General features: G+C 46.5%; 1 protein-coding gene across 1 annotated transcript in view; it reads right to left on the bottom strand.

Moving 5' to 3' along the window:
* The window catches only part of LOC135896283 (excitatory amino acid transporter-like), a 69,958-nt gene that overhangs the window by 11,156 nt on the left and 42,132 nt on the right, over nucleotides 1-16,670 (bottom strand). The window contains exon 9 of the mRNA XM_065424641.1: nucleotides 14,787-14,981. Coding sequence (XP_065280713.1) covers nucleotides 14,787-14,981 — 195 coding nt within the window. The remainder of the gene's footprint in view (nucleotides 1-14,786; nucleotides 14,982-16,670) is intronic.

The following is a 16,670-nucleotide window of genomic DNA, read 5'->3' as shown; positions in this document are numbered from 1 at the left end:
TTGTGTATTCGGCATAGAGGATGCAGTCAGAATCATTAACTAATGATGCGTCATTAAGGTAAAACAGAAAAAGAGGACCTACAATTGATCCTTGTGGAACGCCCTTGTTAGTTTAGGATAAAACACTCATGTAGCCAGCAACCTCGGTTCCTTTAATTAGGTAAGGTTCCAAATAGATAAAGCAGGTCCACAAATTCTAAAGGACTCAAATTTAGCCTACAAAATAGAGTGATAATAGCGTCAAAAGCTTCTGTTAAATCAATAAATACCGCTATGAACATACCCCATGATTGATGAACGTGTACGATGTCATTAAGTTTGGCAGCGCTAATATGGTTGATTTAGCGGGTGTCGCCAAGCTGCGCTATAAAAACCACGAAGCCGACCTCCAGATGTGGGCTAGCTTCAGAATTAGCATCACCGAAGTTTTACGCCGCCCTGGCCTGCGCCAGCTTTGCGCTGAACAACGCCTACGAAGCCGATCCCGGCCAACTGATGAAGCGTTCACCAGATAAACAGAGGACGTGGTCAACCTTCGCCGGCTTGTCAACCCAACGATAGCGAGGGCGGACAAGGTGCGTCACGGCATGAAGGGTATTTCGGACGATGTCTTTCATACGCCGCTATCAAAAAACACTGGCACTCTTTCTGAAGTATTTGAGCTTTCACGAGTTTCGGCGAGTTCCGCTGAGCTCCGCAGACAGCATCTCCTGATGACGGACCTCCTGTGTCCGATGAAATCCTGTCGAGCATGGCCATCGCTCCTGATATTGACTCACTGCTTTTCCAGGTAAAAGAGTTTGCCCGTGCTGAGGTCACTCGCCAGCTTTCGCTGCTGTGCCGCTGCTGGGCAACCACCCGCTCCTTCGCCTGCCAACCTCCGCCAGGTCATTCAGGAACAAGTTTGCGCAGCTCCAGCGAAGTGAACACCGCAGTTAGCTATGCCGAAGCTCTGACGCGGTCACAACCTCAGACCGTTGCGTTTATGCCATCAGCCGTGCCAGTGTATCGAGCTCCTCGCTTCGTTCAGCCGAGGTACGCACACAGAAATGGACGAAGGCGTACGCCCGACAACCGGACAATATGTTTTACTTGCGATATACCTGGCTACGGCTCACGATTTAGGCATCGCAACATTTTACCGCCGTAGCTTTTATCCTGAGCCCATAATACTTCCACTTACACACACACACACACACACGCGTGTGTGTGTGTGTGGAGAGAGAGTGAGAGAGAGAGAAAAAAACAATTTATTTGACAGGAACAGATTTTAAGGCGGTATGGTAGGAGCCCCTAAGGCCAGGACCCGCTAGCACTGCCTGCGTGCATGACCTGGCTAGTTAAGGACTTGAACGCGAGAGCGTTAAGGAACAAAATCCGATGCCGGCGTTGGACGCCGCTCTGCGAAGAAAAAATTGGAGACTTATCAAGGTTAAGCGCAGTCGATGCGAAGCATCCACTGGGCTTAACCTTAGCGTATCCTTAGTGTTTGGAGGCATCTTGACCGCATACACGACCGGCGCAAAGACGCTGGCGCGGTTGCGGGCACAGAGACTGACGCGACGGCGGGCGCGCGCCGCTTCAGCCCTGGCGTGACGTCACATATCACGTGATGCAGCGGTGGTGGCGCCGCCGCCGCGTCGCGCGCGACGGCGCGAACCAAAGCGTGGAAGCCTCCGCCGGGCGACGTCCGACGGCGCGATATGAGGCCCCATCTGCAGCCGGTGTGACGTCATCACGTGACGTCACATCATGTGATCTCACTTCAGGGTCAATGGTGGCCACCGCCGGGAGACGACCGACGGCGCGATATGAGGTCCCACCTGCAGCCGGTGTGACGTCATGACGTGACATCAAGTCACGTGGCCCCACTTCAGGGTCAATAATGGCCACCGCCGGGCGTCGCGCGAAGGCCCGAAACCTACGTTAATATGCTTCGCATAATATTCCGAGCCACAACCGTTGAGGCCCTCAGCGGGGCGCAAATACGCGACTGATTTATTTATACTCCTCAAATTAAAATACGTCAAAAAACCGTAAAATGCTAAAGAAACGCAACCTACAGACTTGATAGCGTCGGAGTTTAATTTTATTATACCAGAAAACCTAATTCCGCTAGGCAGAAACTCAAACCTAAGCCCGTTTTTCGAGCGGCACGGCCATCTCGGTTCATCACAACACCATCGCGCTCGCCTCGGTGCAACCACAAGAAACTGCGCTTGTTCGGGAAGCGCGAGAAGCAATCAGCGATCTTTGAAATTTGTCGCGTTCCACTCCAATGGCGAAGCTTAAGCGTCCTCCAAATTTTATCCAACCAAGTCGGAACAGGAGAGCTGTGCCTCCAACTGCTCCACTCTGTACTTGTTATGTGGCCTATGACTTCACCAAGTGCACTCGGTTAGGTAGGTTTTGCGTGAGGCGATTGGAATAAACACCAGATTGGAAGAGCTTTACCATTATAAGGCCCCCGGAAAAATTATTCTTCTCATAATAAATTGTTCTTTCTTCACCACGAAATACGATTCCCCTCATCCTTTCTAAATTCATAACACAATAATCGAACACCTCTCACAATTCTTACAAAAGTGGCATGCGCATCCGTTTAAGTTTTCGGGCGCAGGTATTAGGCGCCCGTTATTGCGGTGAGCGTCGATGTCAAGCTGACACCTGTCGCAGGTGTTGCTGTCTTCATTTTGCTAACACCTACGGCCATGAGCCAAGCCTAAAGCATGAACGCAACCCTAGCGTCTATTCGTACCATCAAGTTAACGGCTGACTAGCAGCAATGCTACATTGATTTTCTCCGAAGGAGGAACCTGAACCTCATAAGATCAATACGACTGAGACTACAGTTACAAACACAGCTCCAGGGTCTCCTGCATCCATCGTATAAATCAGTCTAGAGAGTCACCTATTTTTCACGGGTCGTGATCGGGCGACCCCAAGAGCTGGTTGGAGGCGTTTGAAACAGTCACCATTTTAACATGCCTGGTGAAATCCGCGGTCCGAACGCCCACGAAGGTTTCATGCATGGTGCTGTGCGAGTTGATGGGAGAAAGAAAGGTCCCGAGCGACGTTAAAGAAATGAAAAAAGGGCTTATATACAAATTTACATGATCTTGATTTACAAGAATGGCTCCATGACCCTGGGAGGAAGATATGTGCTAAACCATTTCCATGTCGGAGCGGCCCCAGAGCAGCCGAGCTCCGCTTTTTATCTAGTTCCTCGCCAACTTTCACTCGTGGAAGGAATTCACTGTTCTTTTCGCTTCATGCCAATCGTTGAACCATTTGCAAAATCACTCTCATGACGTCACGCCATTACGCAGGATTCTGTCTCCAACCGCCGCCGCATACGATGTAACCCCGTGGCAAGCTGTGAAACAGATGTCGACGCTGTTCCCACGGGAGTCCTCGACAACAGACCCTTTCATCATTTAGAGCATCTCTGTGATGGTTCACTTGTCAGGAACAGAAGACTGGCCTTCGTGGTAGTTGGAGGGCGGTGGTTTCTGTCGTCTCGCAGTAAGCTGCCATTGTTTTCGCGTCACAGGGGGTACTTGCGCGTCCAGTCATAAGCCGGGCGACCGCTTGTCTCACCCGTCAGGTCTGAGCAGTGGAAAAGCCGGAGATACGTAATGGAAATTGACCCTCTCAAACCTTTATTTGCCGAAGTCTGTCGAGTGAGGCTTGTTTAGCAGGACTCTTTGAGGAACTATCAGACATTGTTTGGGATATCATCGGCCGTAGTGAGATTAGAATAACTGGTGAGGCTTATACATTGCTGAATAACGGACATGTCATCTGCTATTCTCCCAGATAAGAAGCAATATGGGCTAGGATTCCTAATCCACAAGGACATAGCGCGCAACATTGACGAATTCCACAGCATTAATGAGAGGGTAGCTGTAGTCGTAATTAAACTTAATATGAGGTATAGATTAAAGGCAGTGCAAGCCTACACCCCAACATCTAGTCACAATGATGCTGAAGTAGATCAGTTTTATAAAGATGTTGAATTAGCGATGAGAAAAGTTCAAACTCAGTATACTGTAGTAATGAGCGACCTCAATGCAAAAGTGGAAGGGGGGAAGCAGGCTGCTAAACAAGCAATTGGCAGTGGCGTTGATTTCAGGAATGCTAGAGGAGAGATGCTGGTACAAAGCGCAGAAGCGAATCAGCTTCGAATATTGAACACCTTTTCCAGGAAGCATATCTACAGTAACTGGACCTGCAAAAGTCCTAATGGTGAAACAAGAAATGAAATTAATTGCATTGCAGTGCAGGATGTAGAACTGTTCGGTAGGTTAAAGTGCTCTGAACATAGGTTAGTGAGGGCTAGCATGCACCTCAATTTGAAGATAGAAAGTAAAATTGGTCAAGAAGAAACAGGTCCACCTTGATGCAGTAAGGGTAAAAACAGACAAACCGTGTCTGGTACTTGCAAACAAATATGCAGCCTTAGAATAGAGAGGACGATGACATAGAGGTAATGAATGAAACCGTAACTAGCCTGGCTTAAGAGGCAGGAATTGAAGTTGGAGGCAAGGCATCAAGGAAACCAGTAGGCAAGCTCTCCCAAGTGACTAAGGACCTAATAAGGAAACGTCAAAGAATTAAAGTGTCGAACTCCAGGGATAAGATAGAACTCGCGGAACTGTCAAATCTGAACAAGGCGAAAATAAGGGATATTCAAAACTACAACATGAGAAAGACTGAAGAAGGCATAAAAATGAATGCAGCTTGAAATCAGTGAGAAGGGGACTTGGCATAGGACAAACCAAGCTGTATGCACTGAAAGATAAGCAGCGTAATATCGCCAGCAATCTCGAAGATATAGTAAAATCAGCGAAAGAATTCTATACTGACCGGTGCAGTACCGAGAGGAGTCAGGATACCTCATTTAGAAACAGTAATGAACAGTTTATAGAAACTACCCCTACAACCAGTGATGAGGTCAGAAGGGCCTTGCAAGACATGAAACGAGGAAGAGCGGCAGGAGAAGATGGAATAACAGCCGATTTAATCAATGATGGAAAAGACGTAATGCTTGGAGAAGTGGCGGCTCTTTATACGAAGTGTCTATCGACTGCCAGGGTCCGAATAAACTGGAAGAATGCAAACATTATACTAATAAACAAAAAGGGAGACTTTATAAATTTGAACATTTATAGGCCCATTAGCTTACTCCCAGAATTATATTAAATATTTAGCAAAGTAATGTGCACTAGAATAAGGGAAAACTGGATTTTAGTTACTCAAGGGAACAGCCTGGCTTCAGGGAGGTTTACTCTACATTGGATCAAATCCTTGTCATAAATCTGCAGAGCACAATCAGCCACTCTATGTGGCTTTCATAGATTATGAAAAGTCATTCGATTCAGTAGAGATACTAGCAGTCATAGAGCCATCACGTTATCAAGGAGTACAGAGCGCTTGCGTAAATACCTTGGAAAAATATCTACAGAGCTTTCATACCTACCTTAATTCTACACAGGAAAAGTACTTCCAAGCAATGCGTGCTTGGAAGAATAGTTCAAGCTATTAAACTGGGAAGGCATAGGTGTAAGGATCGACGGCGAATATCTCCGCGACCATTGGTTTGCCGATGACATTGTTCTATTCAAGAACAATGCAGAAGAATTACAAGAAATGACTTAGGACCTGAACTGAGAGATTGTGAGAGTGGGGTTGAAGATTATATCCAGAAGACAAACATAATGATAAATAACCGGGCAAGGGAACAAGAGTTCAAGATCGCCGGTCAGTTTCTAGAGTCTGTGAAGGATACCGTTTACCTAGGTCAACTAATCACATGGAACCCTGATCATGTGAGGGAAATTCATAGAAGAAAAAAAAATAGGCTGGATAGCATAAGACACACATTGAAAGCTCCTGGCAGGAAGGTTACTATTATCATTGAAAAGGAAAGTGCACAATCAGTGCATTTCAGCAGTGCTGAAATATTGGGCAGAGACATGGAGACTGACAAAGCGGGCTGAGAACGAGTTAAGGACCGCGCAAAGAGCGATGGAACGAAGATTACTAGGCACAACGTTCAGGGACAGAAAAAGAGCGGTTTGGATCCGAGAGCAAACGGGTATAACCGATATTCTAATCGACATCAAGAGACAAGAATGGAGCTGGTCTGGTCTGTAATTCGCCGGTAAGATAACTATTGGACCATTAGGGTTACAGAACGGGTACCGAGAGAAGGGAAAAAAAATTAAATGATGACGTTTTACGTGCCAAAACCACTTTCTGATTATGAGGCAGGCCGTAGTGGGGGACTCCCGAAATTTCGACCACCTAGGGTTCTTTAACGTGCACCTAAATCTAAGTACACGGGTGTTTTCACATTTCGCCCCCATCGAAATGCGGCCGCCGTGGCCGGGATTCGATCCCGCGACCTCGCGCTCAGGAGAGAAGGTAAACGCAGTCGAGGACGGTAGAAGACAAGGTGGAGCGATGAAATTAGGAAATTCGCGGGCGCTAGTTGGAATCGGTTGGCGCCGTACAGGGTTAATTGGCAATCGCAGAGAGAGGCCTTCCTCCTGCGGTGTATATAAAACCGGCTGCTGTTACCACTGCTGCTGGTGCTGATGATGATGACGAGTTAATATGAATGCTTGTCAGTTAGTCTCAGGTAACGGTGATTTACTCTCCAGCTCACTGGCCTTGAAAAACCAACGAAGCGTGAATAGTACTCCATAGCTGTACACCTTTCGGTTAAGGATACTTTGTTCGGAGGGATTGTCTGGCAAAAAAAAGAGTGCAACTGTGAAGACAACTTGGTCTCCTTATACTACTCCTGGAAATACGCCACTAGAACATGGTTGCAGAATCGCGAACCAGCTGTAACAACATGGCACTTATTTTGCTGCACCTTTCTAACAGCGCTCACAAACGTCATCCGAATTGTAGGTCTGAAGTTCCACTGAGTGCGGCTGCCTAACGCGGGTATCACCATATCGGTGGAAGAGATCCCCGTTTTTAACGCGACAGGGTTAAGGAGGTCGTGTCGCAGAAAATCTGGTGTTGCCGGCGTTGGTGTGGGCGGCGTTGGACGTGAGCGATAAACAGCGTGAGGCACTTCATAAATAAAGAACAACTTGCAAGATGGGCTGGGTGGAAATGGAAGCAGATTCTCTGGAGTGTGAGACGGAGACGCTACCACTCAGCCACGAGTTCGTTGGTTTAAAGCGGTACAAAAGCGCCTCTAGTGAATTTGGTGTTGCCTTATAAACGTGCCATAGGAAGCTTCACTGCAGTGTATATAGGTAATTATGAGCATGTAACTTACAGAAGTCGCAGTTACACGAGTAGCGAAGTACGTTGCCACTGCATTTCTTCTGCTCTCGGCGCACACGCAGAGCCCTCTAGCGGCAAACACATAAGACCCCTTTCCTTATAATGTGCGGCGCTGCCCCGACACGTAGCGCGCCATGACCGCTTCTGCCATTCGGGCCGTGCGGGGACCGGTGCGAGGATGCCCCACTACCCTTGCGTTTAATAAATTTCTCGCTGTCTGCCCTTCCAACTTCCAGCGTGCATCACTCGAACCCTCGTGTTTAGGCGACGCGGCTCCTCGTTCCCCTCACAGCACGATTCTTAGGTGGAGCGTCCGATGCGGCATGCCTCTGACGTGATCGCTGCGCCGTAGCGCGTCTGGTGGGAAAGCGTCCCCGGTGATGCGTGCCCAGCAGCTTCCGAGGAGCCATGCGTCTGCGTTGTGCACCCATGCGAGATAGAGGACAATCCCGTCAAGGCGTCAGCCCCATGATCGCGTCGGCCTTCATGGCGCGTCGCGGCCCGGCTGTCCGCGCCGATCACGACGTTTGTCTCGCGTAGATAGTTTCTCCCTCCGAGGCGCCGAGTTATTTGGTTCGTTCCGCTTGCTTAGGCGCGCGTTTCGTTGTCGCGCCGAACGCTGCGTTGCTGGGCGCTCTCCGCGTGATTGGTGGGTGCAAAGGCCGGTGCGGGGCGCCTCATAAGTGATCGCTGCACCGTAGCGCATTGTCTTAAACCCCTTGGCGGGTCGATGGGCACACTTTTGCGTTCCACTCTTGAAGGCGAAGCCTAAGCGTCGTCCAATTTTTTTCCTCCACTTCTACCACTATATATCTTACCAGAAGAAAGTTTCGTTTTCCTGCGTGGCGGTGTAAAATAAGAACTCTTCGCCGGACTGATGCGCTTCCCGCTATAGAGCATAGCAGAATTTCTGTCGGAGGCCACGCCAAGTAGTAAGATCGAATAATAGCACTCGAGGCAATAGAACGCCAAATGCCCGGAGAGCATCAATATAACGTTGTGAGAAAACTGTGTAAAATGTTACATAGCTCAAGGGGCCTATATCTAAGATATAAGCGTCAAGTGGCTTAGATCTGTGACATCATTCGCCAAAGTATCCTGCAGTCAACTGAAACCAATGAACAGCTGCATCCGTAGACTTAGCAGGAAGCGACACCTATGCTGCTGCCACCAGCCAATCCTTGCCTATCCGCCCTTGCGTCAGGGCAACGTGTTAACCTCCATTTCCGTCTACAGCCACCACTATCACCTGGCCGCATGCCGGGGTATATGGTGCGCCTGACCACCACCCGCACTGCTGTAACGGCGGGGAAGCAGCCCACGTTACACCACTAGTGCAAGTCCATGGGAGAGGAATAGGACGTAGCAACACGATGCGGTTATCAACATGAAGCTCTGAACGAAATAAGCAGCCACATAAATAATACCTGGAAACGCGATGTGATAACAGCGGGACAATCCAATGTAGCCGTTATAATACGTTGCAACTTAGCTATAATCCTAGACCAAGAGCCTCTGAGTTCGATGCGATTCTCGACGAATACACAGTGATGGCTCTAACTAACACAAAAGCCGACAACTTTCTAACCAGTGAATCTTTGGTAAAGACTGCATGGGATGGCCGTCATATCCGGACAGTTGGATGACACCTAAAAACGGCAAAGAAGAGCAGCAGTTCATGACAGGAATTACCCTGCGACATTCGTTATCCTGCCACAATGCTGACAAGACGTAATTTTTGGCATGAACTTGGAGTCAACACAGCGCTGTCGGGGGATAAATCCCATGTCAATAACGTGGTTCACAGATATTGTGATAATCGTAGAAAGCGACCGACACCTGCTGTTCGACCCTGCAATAGCCGTCGCAGGGAATTGCTCAGTCACAGAAAATGTGTTGATAATAGCCACAAACTTCAGCCAATAACCTGAGTTAACAAATAAACAAGCGCATGAAGGGCGCATACATGAAGGAAGTTGAGGCATTGAACAATGCCTTTGTCATCTTGAATTCTTTCGAACCTCACCGGCGGTGTGATTTCCTGAAGCAGTTTTTGATATTAAATTGCAAGTCTTACCGGGCGTCAACAGAAAGTGTTCGAAAGCTTCCTCACATCATGCAAGGAGCTGCTCTTCGTCGTCATCCAAAATTCGACAAACCAGAAAGGGAGAACAAGGGAAATTATAGTGCGTTAAAGTGGATTAGTAGGATTAAGGTGGACTAAAAGGGCATAAGGGTGGGACAAATTAGAGCAACGTTGACTAATTTGGAAAAACGTCACTTCAGGTGAAATAAAATTGATTAAGCTGGATTAGGGCTGGTACAAATTAGAACAAGGCGGATTAAGATCGATTTGTGATGGACACGTTACAATGTATGACGTCAGGAGAAGTCGCAGTGCTTTCGCATCCAAATAACGTAACGATTCGAAAGTGACTGGCATTTTTTACAGTGGAGCATAGTGGAGCGATCCTTCAGTACATCGGGGCAAGTTGCCATAGGGCAACCTCCTACCACCCATAGATGGATGGCCTTGCAAATCGACTAACTGAAAAATGCTGAGAGCCACATAAACATGCACTAATGAGTTTGAGGGCGAAAGCCTACGCGCTCACGAGAAATTAGTTAGTTAACGTGACATTCTCATTCGAACGCGTTGTTACTTACTATTACTTGTTTTCTTTCACCCAAGGCCGTGGGTTCGAGTGCTTTAATTAACTAGATTTTAATAGCTCGGTTATTAAACTTCACCTTAATTAACAGCAAAGGTAGTACGTTCGACTGCCTCAAATGGTCATGGAGGAGGAGGAGGGCGGAACTTTATTACCGCAGAAACCGTGGTTTCACCATCAGTGGTGCGAGCATCAATTTTCGTACCGTTGGATTTTGGGCCTACCAAGAGTCGAGAGTTCGACTCTCACAAAAGTTCATGTGTTTGAGTGCCTTATTTAACTTTGCCTTAAACTCCAAAGGTTGCGAATCGACTCTCACCGATGGTGGGAGGTTACACCATCAGTTGTGGCACCAACGAGTTTTGTGTCGCTTAATTTGCGTCAAACCAAATGTCGAGATTTCGACTCTTACAAAATGTCGACGGTTCTACGCCTACGAAACGTCGTAGGTTCGAATGCCCTAATTACCTTTATTTACCTATACCCTAACCAACTTCGCCTTAACACCACAGGTCATGAGTTCGGCTCTCCCCAAAGTTTGTGGGTTAGAGTACCCAAAATATCTCTATCTTAACTCTGCTTCACCTAACTTCGACTTAGCCCCAGAGGCCGTAGATTCAGGTCCCACCAAAGGTTGGGAGTTCGAGCGCCCTATCTAACCTTGCCCTATTTACCGCCAAAGGTTGTGGATTCGACTCCCAACAAACGTCGTGAGCTTGAGTGCTCAAATTAACTCTGTCTTAAATAACGCTGTCCTAACTAACTTCGCCTTAACACAACAGATTTTGCGTTCGAGTCCCACCAAAGCTCGTGGATTCGAGTGCCCTAACCAACCTTGCCCATGTACCATCGAAGATCGCAGGTTTGATTCCCATCAAACATCGACGGTTCTACTCCCACCTAACGTCGCGAGTTCAGTGCCCAAATTACCCTAATCTTAATTAACTCTTCATTAATTATCGGACATCTAGCATAATATCTGTGATGGCTACTTTAAACCTCCCTCTTCGTTCATCCCGTATAAAGTTAGCACGCTTATGACTGCTGCACTAAATTTATTACTGGAATGCGAAATTAAAAAGGGAACCTTTCTCCAAACCTCCATACATACCATCTCGTACTTACCATCATCCCAAAATGAGAGTTCTACATTGTCGCACGAACCTATTTTTTTATTCATTTATTCCTAAAACTCAATCATTTGCCGGCCTCAATTGTTAACATAACCGATACGTCTGCTTTTAGAACTACTATAAAGAAATGCTTTTGTTAATTTGCATTTTTTTATTTTTTATTAATATAACCTGTCTTCTGTAAATGTTCTTTATTTGGTTCCACTCCCTTCTGTAACGCCTTTGGGCATTAGAGGCACAATAAATAAATAAATAAATAAATAAATAAATAAATAAATAAATAAATAAATAAAGTCTGTCCTAAGTAACTACGCCTTAACACAAAATGTCATCGGTGGGGCTCGTATCGCACCACAGGTCATGAGTAGAGTTCCTTAATTAGCTATATCCGATTCATATCATAGTTGGAGTGCCCGATTTCCTATAAAGATTGTGCGATTGAGTGCCATAACTAACTTTGCCTTATTTACTACAAAGAACGTGGGTTAGGCTCCCTCGAAAGCTCAACCATTCTACTCCTACCAAACGTCGTGGGTTCGAGTGCCCAATTTAACTCTATTTTAATTCACTGTAACCTAACCAACTTCCCCTTAATACCAAAGGTCGTGAGTTAGGCTCCACGAAAAGTCGTGGGATAGAGCTCCTTAATCAACTCTATCCTAATTAATGGTGCCTTAATTACGGCCACCTTCATTTACACCAAAATTAGAGGGTTCGACTCAACAGATGTTGTGGGCTCGAGTACCACCAATGGTCTTGGGTGGCACCATCAATTTTGCTGATATGATGGCGGATGGTCAAAACTTTGATAACGTCGGACAATAGATTTTTTGACCCATGAGCAACTTAAGGCTTTGGCCCTAATAATCGCCGACATGTAAGCAGTGTGTTGACATCAAATTCAATAGCTCTCATGCCGTTTTTCGTTACCAAACCTTTGCTTACAACCCGGTAGTAAAAGAAAAACCGCAGATGACGTCATTGATGTCATCTGCGTCATTGATGTCATCAATTAATCAAGTAATGGACGCATGATACCACGCTACTGAACGTCCGGGACTCGGAGAATGTCATTTTCACCATCTATCTTAAGGGCGCGGACGAAGAACATGCCCGCCTGCGCATCAAGAACCAGCTAGAATACTACAGCCTACACTAATATTCCTGATGACGGCACGTCAAATGGCAGGGCGGCGACCATGCTCGGGTTTTGAAATCATACGCAGAAATGTATTTAGTAAAATCTAACGTGCTGTTACTTTGCATCATACAAGACGACGAGACCTGGGGTTCCGTACCAGACATTCCGCATTTTCTTCAAAGCGTGACTTAGGCGCGACGCTGACAAAATGGCACCTATGGTCTCGATTTGCTTTCGAAGCATGACGCAATCTTCACGTTTTCCTTGAGAAACTGAAATGAAGGCACTGAACCTAACGTTCTTGATAAGCAGAACTGTTTTTTTCTCCGTAAAATAAAGCAGCTGGCTGAACGCATTCTGTAGAAAACGCTTGTCGCTTCCGTCGTTTGCTGCGCACAATCCGTCGTCTCCATCAGCAGCTAGGACGATAGGATGCCTGTCCCCGGAAAATGGAATGAGCCATCGTATATTGGTGCCAACGCGCTTGTGTTCTACCTTGAGGCAACATATGCGACCATAAAGTGGTGATTAGGGGCCGAATCGTCTAACGGTTCGGAATGGAACCCGTTCACTGGGCCTCACCTAATTGGTCAGAATTTTGCTTGCGTCACAAGCCATCAGTGACAGTGGGGCGGCACCGCAAATTACAGTAACGTCACGCATCTGTCAATCATTTCCAAAGCGGACCCGTCTTTGGCTAAGAGCGCAACCGGCGAAGGGATAGTCCGCTTTGGATTCCGTTGGTGTGGCTTAGCTGTTGGCTCGCGATCCTGGCCACGCGCGCCGGTGGCGCTACCCCGGACACACGTGGGAGTCGCGCGCGACGTTTGCTTCGCGGACTATGACTTGCCTTCGTCGACTGCTTGGCGTTGCTCTTTTGGTGTCGACCATGGCTGAAAGTGCGATACGCGTTCGAAGAAATGAGGGATAATGAGTTGCACCACCCCCCCTGCCGGCTTTCTAAGTAGACCTTTTGCAGTCTACGCTAACGATTGGAAGAGACTCGGGCGCAAGCGTACCAGTGGTTATTCCACGCCGAGGAAGGAATTGCACTCTGCGGTTCATCGCCATCGGTTTGCAGCTCCTAGAGGTCCGCCGGAAGCAAAGCTTTCATCGGAATGACCTATATCTCTGCTGCCAACACTGTTCACGAAGTTGCTCTCGCAATTACTGTGTTGGCCGGTAGAAGGGCTCGGTCAGCTTCCCGTGACCTCCTCTTGAAAGCCAATGCCAAGGAGATAATTGTATGGTGAGATCGAATTCCCAGTGGTATCGCCAGCGTGAATAGCTTGAAAATCGTCATTCACTAATCAGAAGGGTTCAATCCAGGCTGGTCCTGCACTTCCTTCGTTAGGCTGATAAATCTATACGGTCAGGACGGCAGTATATTCTGGATATCTCTCATTTGGCTGTCCTTTATTCTGTGGTCCGGGAGTGGCGCTGGAGTGCCGTCCTAAACACAAATTACAGCACCAGCCGAGACCTTTGCAAATACCATAAGCACGCGCTAGGAACAAAAGATCCTCATGTCCTCAAACGACAGGGGAAATGAGGCGATATGCTTGCTTCACGGCCACCATTGCATATGGCTGCTTATTAGCCTGATTCGAACGGCTCGTCGCACCACAAATTATAGCGGAGAATCTCTGCAATGGTGGCCCTGCACAACGTCACGCAACACAAAACTGACGTTTACGAAATGTTCCTTCGTGCGACGTGGTATTCCGGGGTATTCTTTCAGCCAATCAGCAAGCTGACATGGCGGCTATCTTGTACCGCCGCTACATGTTCGCGAAATTGCAGATATAGTGCACGGGCTTCTGCGCCGTACCGCCCACTTTCCTTTTGAAGCGCTAACGTTACACTATAGCTACCAAGGACCACAAAATCAAATTTGCAGCTCCACGTCAAGTTTCGTCATCTTGATGAAAATGCAAAATTGAATTTCGCGAAATATTCGTTTTCCGGCACACATTATAAGGCACGTGAGCTCTCAGCAGCCAATCAGAGAGCCAACATGGCGGATAATGGCGACCGTACAGCCGCCATACATGTCGACAGTAGAGCCCCATCTGGCAACCTGGACTATGAGGATTGTGCTGGACAGCACTAATCTATCGGAGCTCCACTTGGCACAACGATTACGTCCGTGTAGTGTGCCTTAAGCCATTCCACGAGGGCTAACTAATTGTTTATTTTTTTTCCTTTGAATACTTCTCTCAACATGCATGGGTTCTGGAGACCAGGAGAACAAATATTTACGCATATTTAGGGACACTTGTTTATGAAAAAATATCTGGGTATCATAAAGTTAGGCAGTTCAAGTTACTGTAGAAAAAAATTTATACTTTGACGGCATAGATCTTCCTAAGGTAACCTCATAAATGCATGGAGCATATATTTAAATTCAAGTTGGGCAACCAAGGTGTAATGATACACGAATGATGCTATCATTATCGGCTTTTCATACATTCATCAACAAAACATCTTAGATATATAAATGTATTCGCGTGAGGCCAATCAACATACCCGATGAAGGCATACTGTAGAGGACTCAGCGTCATGCCTTCCTTCTGGGCAAAGAAAATGAGTGTAACGGTGAAGTAAATTGCCGTGCCGTCCATGTTAACAGTAGAGCCGACAGGCACAAGGCACCTTGCCAGTCTGGGATCCATCTGGAGCCCTTCTTCCAGCGCAACGATCAGAGTGGGCACCGTCGCTGAGCTGCGAATGCGATAAAAACAGCACAGCCCCTGAGCTAAAAGATTGAGATGGGTTGCCTTTATCTTAGGTTTGTCGTTCTTATCCGGATAATACTACGGCCCAAATATTTCTATTCTTAAGAATCTTCGTGTGCTCTGTTTTAACGCCAGAAGCATTGCGAACAAAGAGGAAAAACTAGAAATATTGCTTTTGACTTACGACCCTCATGTGGTTGCTATCACTGAGGCTTGGTTGCATGATGGCGTACACGATGATGAAGTTATTCCGCCCGGCTATCAGATACACAGGCGTGATCGAGGCACACGTGGCGGAGGAGTTGCTGTTGTTTCTAAACTTGGTATTGATGTATGTCTGACAAACCAGATTAATGATCACGAAAGCCTGTTTCTCAACGTCACTGTTGATGCTGTTACATTTATGCTTTGTGTTGTTTATAAAGCCCCTGAAATGTCAGAATCATTTCTCGAACAACTTTACAATCATCTTCTTCTAAACCACCCACGACACGTGATTATTACAGGTGATTTCAACCTTACAGCTATTAAATGGGAAAAATTAGTTCACGGGCAATCTAAATCGAGTTATATTTTTTTAGGCACAATGTTAGCTCTGAACGTTGATCAAATTGTCTGTGAACCTACGCGCAACAGTGCTGTCTTGGACTTATTCTTTGTATGTGATATGTTTTTAAATGGTGTTATTAGTACTGAACCTGGTATGTCGGATCACAGCTTATTGTTTTTTTTCTTGGTCTTATCGAAGGTCCGCAGGGCATTCGAGTACTCATTCAGTGTGCATTAATGACTTTGACCATGCTCATGACACATCCATCACAGATTACTTAGACACTGCACTAAACCACACTACACATGATGATGTTAATGCCTTGTGGGCACAACTTATAAAAGCAGTCTTATTCTCAATTGAACAATATCTCCCATTTCGGAAGGTACGTAAGGACCGTAAAAACCCATGGATCTCTAGGGAGATTATCCATATTAAACGTAGAATCAAGCGACTTAGAAAGCGTAGAGACGTAACACCCGAGAACTTTAATGAACTGAAAAGAAATTTGGCAACTAAAGTATATGAAGCGCGGACTTATTACAATCAAGTCACTCTCCATGCATTCATTAGAGATGATCCTGCTAAATTTTGGAGATTTCTGGGTCAAGGCAATGAAACGGTAAATAAAATTAAACTGAACGGGAAATTCGAAACTGACGGCTTTATAATGTCGCAGGCGTTTAATATATGTTTTCAGAGCGTTTTTTCTCCGTCAAGTGCTTACGTACCCCAACCCGCTATGCTTGATGATATGGACATTCCTATCGTCACAAGGGAAGGTGTCTTAATTATGTTAAGGAACTTGAGCACCAGAAAGAGTATAGGACCAGATCAAATCCCAAATACATTTTTACAGCGCTATTCTATACAGATAAGCGATATCTTGGCAAAGGTCTTTAATGCATCCTTGCGTAGTTGTGAACTTCCGGACGACTGGAAAATTGCACGCGTAATCCCCATATTTAATAAAGGTGATAGGTCAATAATTTCTAATTATAGGCCGATTTCTTTAACTTCTGTCCGTTGCAAGCTGCTAGAGCATATTGTGGCTCACAATATCCAGTGCTTTTTAGCAGATAATAACGTCTTATCTCCTTACCAACACGCCTTTCGGAAGGGAAT

The sequence above is a fragment of the Dermacentor albipictus genome, chromosome 3 (assembly GCF_038994185.2).
Source record: "Dermacentor albipictus isolate Rhodes 1998 colony chromosome 3, USDA_Dalb.pri_finalv2, whole genome shotgun sequence".
Classification (NCBI taxonomy): domain Eukaryota; kingdom Metazoa; phylum Arthropoda; class Arachnida; order Ixodida; family Ixodidae; genus Dermacentor; species Dermacentor albipictus.
Note: the sequence above shows the minus strand (reverse complement) of the source record. Positions and strands in the feature narration are given on the sequence as shown.